The sequence below is a fragment of the Odontesthes bonariensis genome, chromosome 18, assembly GCF_027942865.1.
Source record: "Odontesthes bonariensis isolate fOdoBon6 chromosome 18, fOdoBon6.hap1, whole genome shotgun sequence".
Lineage (NCBI taxonomy): Eukaryota > Metazoa > Chordata > Actinopteri > Atheriniformes > Atherinopsidae > Odontesthes > Odontesthes bonariensis.
Window position 1 is genome coordinate 16,214,456 of NC_134523.1, and position 8,759 is coordinate 16,223,214.

Genomic DNA, 8,759 nt, shown 5'->3' on the forward strand with positions numbered 1-8,759 from the left:
AGAGTAGGTATTAGCTGCAGATTGAAACTGTGCTGTCTACTGCCAAATTTGATCTTTTCATGAATATTTACTAAATAATGATCTCATATTTACTAGTACGACCAATGAACATTATTTTTTGCAGGTAAAAATGTATATTTTTGGAAATTGTGTGTGTGTGTGTGTTTCTGGTAGGCACGCGCTGCTATTAAAATTCCCCATAGTAAATGGCAGATTAGTTGGCCACTGCATTTTATCTTCTGCAAACATGTTTAAAGACAACATTATTGGATTTGTCCCTTCCAACAGTATTTCCCCTTATGATTGGTATGCATTCTCCTTTACTCTTGGACTGAACATACCCCTTTATTAGTGCAGCTTTCATTCATTGTTTCTCCATTCATTGTTTATAGCATATCAAGTGAACCAAAGATTACATAGAAAAAGTAAAGTAGGCTACAGTAGAATAAGTTGGCCTAATCTCAACTTGTTTTAAATTCAGTTAAATGCACATACTCAAGTAACTCAAGTAAGCTGCAGATGTTTAATGCTCTTTTTGGGAAGTCCAGTTAAAAGAGCGTTACAGTGATGGAGTCTGCTGGAGATGAATGCATGGATGAGTTAGCAGGAGCGGGGTACTGTGAGACAATTTTTACATGAGCTCCTCCACAAAAAAATGTGAAATTCTGTAGCCTATAAAAATTAGCATGCCTGTTTCCGATGAGCAACGGTGAAGCCATTGTGCGCATGTACAGGAATGCCAACCATTTCAGCTATGAATAGAGAAGTACTAGGTGATAATGGGGTGGGGGGTGGCTTGATTGTCACGTGTCATCTTTTTCTATGTACACCGGTGAATGTGCTACATACTCATGGATGGCAACCATTTACATGAAAGACACCTGCCTTCTGAGCGCCCATGAATAGAGAAGTGCTCGGTGATGATGAGGGGCTGTTTATAAGAATGCCTGTTTGTGTTGCATGCAAAACACCACACTTAAGACAGGCACACACATGAAACACACAGGTGTTTATATGAGATGACTGTACAGCTATTTTTTTTTTTAAGTCTACACAGCTGTTTATAAGAAATGACTACACAGCTGTTTATAAGAGATGAATGTATAGCTGTGTATGTGCTACACTGTGTATGTGTTACAAAAGACAGGAAACAAACTGCAGTTACTTCTGTATTAAAAATTCTGTACAGTAAATGTAAAGCTGTACACAACACTGAATGCAATGTACAAACAATTTGAAAAGCTTCCACACACACACATCTTAAGGTATCCCTGGGCTGGGCAGGACATATTTTATACACAATGATTGGTGAATTAAAAGACAAGTGGCAGTGTATACAACACAAAATGTTCAAGGGTCAAGGAACTTTGTAAGCACCCTTCTAACCCTTTTCCCCTCTGCCTCGTTACAGTCAGTCAGGTAGCTGTTTTGTGTGGGAGGCTGTACTTTTCGTGTAGCCGCAGCCTCAGGCTCAGGCTGAAGATGTTGTGGAGGACTCCACATAGCTGGGGGGCACAGGCTTGAGCACCCAGGGGCTCATCCGGGCCTGCAGACTTGCCTGAGTGGAGTCTGCTCAGCTGTCTCCTGACATGATCAGGGGTGAAAGTCAGTGTAGCGGTGAGGCGTGGAGGTGTTATGCCGGAGAGTGCAGTCAGCCTGGGAGCCGGGGGAGGAGGTCTGAGGGGGGCCATCACAGGAAGATGAGGCTGTGGGACGGGGGAGGTTCACAGAGTCTGTTGAAAAGCAGATTCATCTCGTTGGCCATGTCCACAGTGCATTCCAATCCTCTGTTGCTGGATGGTCTGAAGCCAGTGATGGTCTTCATTCCACTCCAGACCTCTCTCATGTTGTTCTGCTGGAGTTTTGACTCCAGAATTCCTCCTGTACTTATCCTTGGCCTCTCTAATCTTCCCTCTCAGCTCCCTCTGGATCGTTCGCACCTCCTCTCTGTTGCCAGCTCTGAAAGCCCTCTTCTTCTTGTTCAAAGCTAAAATAATAAAGTTGTATGAAGTAAATTAAGTAGACTGCAATACAAATTAAGATGTGATGTCTCAAAGTAACCTATTACAAACTGAGTTTTAAATTCACACAAAAATAACTAGACATGATCCATTTGGCCTACTTTAATGCCTTGCCAGGGGTAGGCCTACATGAAATGGCTGGGCTATTAAAGGATAAGACCGGTTTTTTGACATTGGGCCCTTGATTTCACATTATAACATGATGTTCTACTCACCCCTGCTTGTTGTTGAACATTTGGAGCTGTTCCGAAGATATTCGCGAGGCGTCTGGCTGCTCTCTTGAGATATTCGGCCATGAAACGGTTTCCTATGGGCAAGCTTATACAGGCACAAACTATGCTGTTTATAATTTATTAATTACTCTACACTAGCACTGATAACGTGGAGGTGCGTCGCTTACTTAAAAAAATCCGGGTTATTGTAATTTTGATTTTTTTGTCGTAAAGTGGGTGTTACTGACGTCCTCCTCGTGCTACTGCCACAGACAGCCCACAGACCTGCTGCCTATTTATTCATTCGGCTAAAATTCAAAATTAGTAACCCGGATTTTTTTAAGTAAGCGACGCACCTCCACGTTATCAGTGCTAGTGTAGAGTAATAAATAAATTATAAACAGCATAGTTTGTGCCTGTATAAGCTTGCCCATAGGAAACCGTTTCATGGCCGAATATCTCAAGAGAGCAGCCAGACGCCTCTCGAATATCTTCGGAACAGCTCCAAATGTTCAACAACAAGCAGGGGTGAGTAGAACATCATGTTATAATGTGAAATCAAGGGCCCAATGTAAAAAAAACGGTCTTATCCTTTAAGGTCATTGTGTGCATTCTGGCTTTTGGGAACTGGTTTGACTAGTTTTGTTTTAGACAAAGCAGCTACAGCAACACTTTGCAAGTCCAGCACATTGCCTTTCTATATAAAGTCCAACAGATTGCATTGCCTTGTGTGTAGCAGTGGACTGAAATTAATAATTATAATAAAAAAGAGGTATGCCTTTAAGACTTTCTCACGTGTATGTGACGTCATGGCCTGCTCAGGCCTGCGTTATGTACAATAGAAGTAAATGCTATAGTTTGGATTAAAATAAAGAGCATAAGCTTACTACAACAGCTCTGTACTTTAATGCAGAAAGCAATTTTGTGGACAGGGAACACTGCCGTCCTGCCAATAGGAAAAAAAGTGTTGCTTCCACATAAGGGATATACTCTATTTACTAGAATAAAAGGTTGTTGTTGCAAACTTTATGGCTACTGTATGTGGATAGTAGAGCTGTAACAAAATCCGGGTTATCCGGTTTTCAACCCGGATAAATACGTCACCCGGGCAGACCGGATGGTGGCATGCATTTGATCCGCCTTAAAAAAAAAAAAAAAAGATCCGCCCAAGTTAAGCCAGACGGCATTTCATTATGTCAACAAATGGCAGTTACAGCGCTCTTACACCTTTGTCGTGAGAGAAATGATGAAACCGGAATATATATATATATATATATATATATATATATATATGTATATATACATATATATATATATGTATATATACATATATATATATATATACATATATACCTCTTTAGTTGCCTACTAGTTCAGTCACGAACACACAGTCACAGGCACACACTGAGTGAAACGAAACCTAACTCCCGCCCCGTTTGTCACGAGCCCGTTTGTTGTTGGTTAAGTGAGCCATGCCCCCTACTGATCCGTCCTGATTTGCGATCCGTCCGGACGGGACGGATCCCCGCTGACTCGTACTGCTCGAACGGATCACTCTGCGAGTCGCGGGTCGCGGCGCACTCGGCTCTAGTGGAAGCGGGTGCCTGAGCTGAGTCGGGCGAATCATGCCGGCTCTGGGTGACTCACGGCCAGTCGAGTCACGCGGCAGAATCGAAACTTAAAAAGATCCGAGTTGGCAGTGATCCGCTACTTGCCCGTCTGACCCGCTGAGTCACTCAGAGCCAGCGATTCAGCGGGTCAGACGGGCAAGTAGCGGCTCCATGCCAACTCGGATCTTTTTAAGTTTCGATTCTGCCGGCAGCAAGGATTGTCGTCGTCAACCCGTCTGCTGAAGCCTCTGTAGCTCGCTGCAGGCTCGGTTAGCGTGGCTTCATGCATCTTGTACAGTCGTTGAAAAATAATCATTTCATGTCTGGCTTTCAGATAAAATGGCGTTGTATTATTACTTGACAAAAATAAATGAATGAAATTGTAGCCGTAGGCTGCTCTTTGATTTATCAAAATGAATTGATAAATGGGACAAAAAAAAAAGGCGAGGTACATAGCCACTTAACGGCAGAAAGGTTTTTTTTTTTTTTTTTTTTTTTTTTAATAAGTGACTCAAGTGATTCAAGTGATCCGTATAACTCGAATCACCTCCTTGAAATGATCCGATCAGCCCGGATCACCCAAAAGATTCGAGTTAAGCATCTCTAGTGGATAGAACATTAAAAAAAATGGTTTTATTTATCTATTTTAGTCATTTTAAAGACTTTACCATCTAAAGTTTAGATATCACAAAGACCGCCCCAGAGCCATGGCTCTGGACCGCCCTCAGTTTGAATTCCAAATAGTCTGCTGATTGGCCACCAGGTTAACTGACGTTGTGGGGGCGTGGCTGTGGGGACAGGTATGAATGGGCTGAGCACAGTGAACAGGGTCATTCCCTTTGGACGCAGCCGGGCACCTTTTGGATTCTGCTGGAGGACCTGTGATTGACTATTGAAAAGGTAACATTCATTTTTGTTGACTAGTTAAAGTTGCACTATGTAGAATGGCAGCAAAGGCGTTTTTTTTTAATCTCTTGGACTGAGCATACCACATTAGTGCAGCTTTCATTTATTGTTTCTCCATTCATTGTTTATATAGCATATTATTGAACCACAGATGAAATGGAATAAGTAAAATAGGCTACAGTAAAATAAGCTGTTGTTTTAAATTCAGTTAAATGCAGACACACTCAAGCAAGTCAAGGGCCTAATTACTTGATAATGAGTTCCATTGTTAGCTGCAGTGCCTGCATGTTTTTGTAGCCTTCCTTTAGCAACGTGCCCTATGCACCAAATCACCAAAACCCATGTTTTGGGTTCTTGATGATCTGGGGAAGTGGAAAGACAACTGGAGCATTCTTAGAAATGTGTTTATTACTAGCTTATTTAAAACAGCCTAAAAAAAAATTTGCTCAAATAAAAACACCCATTTACTGCAATTTATTATTGTAAGCTTAGTGTGTAACATTCAATTAACATGAAATTATGGTAGTGCAAAGGACACTGCAAAGGATTTTGCAAAATTGTTATTTTCAAGAGGCGTTTGATGCTATCTGTTAAGCAATTGTTTTGTTACACATTTTGTTTTGCTTTCCTGCTCGATTGAATGCAATGCTACAGTCACACTGTGTGTAACTGTGCTGTAATGTTGTATTTCCCTATTAATGTTGTGATGTTGTATTTTCCCTATCCCTCAATTTCCCTATTTTTCATTACACAGGTACACATTGTTTGCATTGTATTGAATGTTATTGCATTGCAGATAATGACTTCAAAGAGGCTGGCCAGACAGACTTACATAAAGGAATGGAAGAGGGCACGGCGAGAGGTGCTGAATGTGCGAGCACTGGTGCGTGCCCAGATAGATGCAGAAGATGCCGCAGACAGGGCTGAGAAGTATGCACAACGTGCAGGACGCACTTTATCAGATCAACAACCTCATGGACCTCTACACAACCCAGATATACAACCAGTGGAGATGGAAGAACAACCAGACGAGCTCATGGGAGAGCCAACAAGTTCAGTTAGCAGTTCGGAGCAGGACAGCAGCAGTGATGGATCTGCATTGGACACTGAAATGTGGGACACACCCACCAACGACGCCTACAACAAGGACAACAACCCAGAGAGCTCATTTAGGAACATGTTACAACAATGGGCCTTGAAACACCACATCCCACACTCTGCACTTGATGAACTTCTTGTCGGATTAAAACTCAATGGTCACCCAGAGCTACCCTCAACAGCCAGAACCTTGTTATCAACCCCAACAGATATCAGGTCAACAACAGTGTCAGGGATGGAGTGTGTCCACTTTGGATTGAAGAGAACCATCAAAGATCAACTCAGACACTACCCTGATGAGGTTCTGAAAGACCTAAACAGGCTAACAATTTTCTTTTCAAAAACTTCAGGAATGACCCTTGGCGAAGGCATGGCTGTCCTAATAAAGCGTAAGTACTTGATACACAATTGATGTTCACACAGCAAAAGTGTTTTGAGTGTAAAACTACAATGAATTTTATCTCAATTCCACCTTTAGTTATGAAGGAACAGAAGGCCATACAATTTCAAATAAGAAGAAGTAAGTACTACATGCACACATTTTCACATGTAACAAGTATATTAATTTAAAAAAAACTAAAATCAATTCTATAATAAATACACCTAGCAATGGAAGAGCACATGGGGCGTGTGACGCGAAGGATGGAGGCGATCGAGAGGAGGATTGACGGTTTGGAGGCTGCTGTTCTCTCCAGCCGACCTCAGCATCAGGCTCCTCAGCAGGAAGAGGTCCTGCTGAGTCAATGTAAAACAGTGGAGGAGCTGGAGGAGCTAGACAGGAGTCTGGCCCAACCAGAGACAAAGAACCAAATGGTAATTAATTGGTTATAATTATATATGAAGATGTATGCATGTAATGTGTTTAATTTGAATAATGAAAGTAGACCACATAAGCTTTTCATTTGTTTTCACTTCATTTAATTTGTTTTGTCTTTTTCTAGAAACGTTTCCTGGGAAGCCTGGGTGGGGCGAATCCGGGGGCCGCCGTTCGGCGCATGTTACGCCAGGTGGCTACAAACCAGGTCCTGGGGGAGTACAGCCTGAGGGGGAGGAGGGCAAAAAAGGCCTTCCAGGGCCTGGCCCTGTACAAAGTTGTTACCGGTAAGTTTAACAGGTATTTTTTTACAATTCAGTGTTATGCCAAGTTTGATTGAGGTTTTAAAGTGTAACTTTGTTTAAACTTTCATTTAACTTTCATTTGTAGAGGCCTGCATGCAGAAATACCCGCTAACAACGGTTGCTGACATAGAAGAGTGCATTAGCCATGCACTGAAATTTGCACCGCACAGAAGGTAAATGTAAACTTTAGTCTGTCATATCAATCTCTGAATAGTCACATTAATGAAATTAAATATTGGTACTAAGTTGGATTAAACCGTTTCGTATTCTTTTTAGGCCAGCTCCTCAAGACGGAACAGACTGAACCATATCACCATCAGCACCAGCACCAGCACCCACACCCATTTTTTTATTATTGTAGTAAATTGTATTTTATTCATACTGTTTTTTTGTTTATATTTTATTATTATTGTTTTATTGTAATAAAACCATGCAAATACACCCATTTTTTATGTTTATTCTTGTATTTAACAGTATTGATTTGGTAAACATTCTCGTCCTGCAACATTTGCCATCACTGCTTAGCTCTGAAGTAAATAGTTGTCGTGCATTTTTACAAACTAGAAATATGACAACATTGTGGGAAAGAACCCAAATATGTACCATGTTACTAAAGTGCATAATAACCTTGTTACAGAGAACTGAAACTTTTGACTTTGGTTCTCTAAAGGTTTGGTTATAACCAAACCAAAATCTACCACTTAAAAACGTTCCCTTTGGTTGTATAGGGGAACCAACACATAATAAACAAGGTTGGGGGAACCTCATGAGAACGTCTAGGGAACCAAATATCTAACCAACTACGTTGTGGGAACCATATGGGAACGGCAAGGGAACCTTATGGGACCCACAAACATAACGTTCTGGGAACAAAAATAGGTGTAACCTGCTAACCAAATTAGAACCCAAAAAAAAACAAAAATCAACGTACTCAGAACCTAAAAACAACCAAGGGCTCACGTTCCAGGAACATTCTCGGAACGAAAAATTGTTAGTAGGGATTTAACCTTAAGTTCTGCAAACAACCGAAAAACAACTAAGCATAACGTTGTTGGTTGGTAGCAGTGTAACTACTGGCTAACGTTTCATATGGGTGGTTCCCTAAACATCCAAGGAACGTTTGGGTTTCACTGTACCGAAAGGGAACGTTTTTAAGTGGTAGATTTTGGTTTGGTTATAACCAAACCTTTAGAGAACCAAAGTCAAACGTTATATTTCCGTTCTCTGTTAGTAGGGTAAGGTCTAAATAACAAATAACGCTCAAACCTTTCTTCAGGAAAGACATACTGACCCAATGACGTGGTCATTATTGAATGATTCCATTTTTTTCTCTTTTTTTGTTTTTGTTAAAGAAAATACATAATGACCTTAATGTTTTCACAAAGCCTGAATATTTGCCTGTCAAAGGAAGTAGTTTTGTATCATTTTCCATCGTTTTATTTGCCAGGGGTTGTATGTTCATACAGAGTACTTAAAGCATTTGACTTTTTTTTGTCTGGTATAATTTTTCCTGGGTTTCTTAATAGTTGTCTTTGTAACCTTCACTGTTGTGTGTATGAGTTTGAGTATTAAACCATCTTATATTTATTAAATCAGAAGCTAAGAAATCTATTGTTAAAAAAGTAAATAAATAGATGAAAAATTAAAAAATACATCAATGATATCTTGAAAGCAACTGCATAAGAAAACAACATATATATATTCATTCTTCAAGGGCAGAAATATTCATATTTACATCACATAATCAGAATGAGGCTTTTTTACTTGAAAGTCCAAATAGGCAGGATTTGAAC

At 40.5% G+C, this 8,759-nt stretch overlaps 1 protein-coding gene across 1 annotated transcript; it reads left to right on the plus strand.

Annotated features, from left to right (window-relative positions):
- The first annotated feature begins 5,664 nt into the window (after positions 1–5,664).
- LOC142367100 (uncharacterized) lies at positions 5,665–7,596 on the plus strand. Its single transcript, XM_075449030.1, has 6 exons — positions 5,665–6,236; positions 6,326–6,367; positions 6,455–6,660; positions 6,789–6,948; positions 7,052–7,139; positions 7,243–7,596. Exons 1-6 carry the CDS (start codon positions 5,762–5,764, stop codon positions 7,268–7,270), a joined length of 999 nt encoding a protein of 332 aa, XP_075305145.1. The 5' UTR covers positions 5,665–5,761; the 3' UTR covers positions 7,271–7,596.
- The last annotated feature ends 1,163 nt before the right edge of the window (positions 7,597–8,759 follow it).

What these genes read in the sequence shown, in the direction of transcription:
- LOC142367100 (XM_075449030.1), top strand. Translation starts at nt 5,762, where the DNA reads ATGGAAGAACAACCAGACGAGCTCATGGGAGAGCCAACAAGTTCAGTT. An exon ending in ACAATTTCAAATAAGAAGAA is followed by an intron (nt 6,368 to 6,454) that starts GTAAGTACTACA and finishes AAATACACCTAG; the next exon opens with CAATGGAAGAGCACATGGGG. An exon ending in CCTGTACAAAGTTGTTACCG is followed by an intron (nt 6,949 to 7,051) that starts GTAAGTTTAACA and finishes TTTCATTTGTAG; the next exon opens with AGGCCTGCATGCAGAAATAC.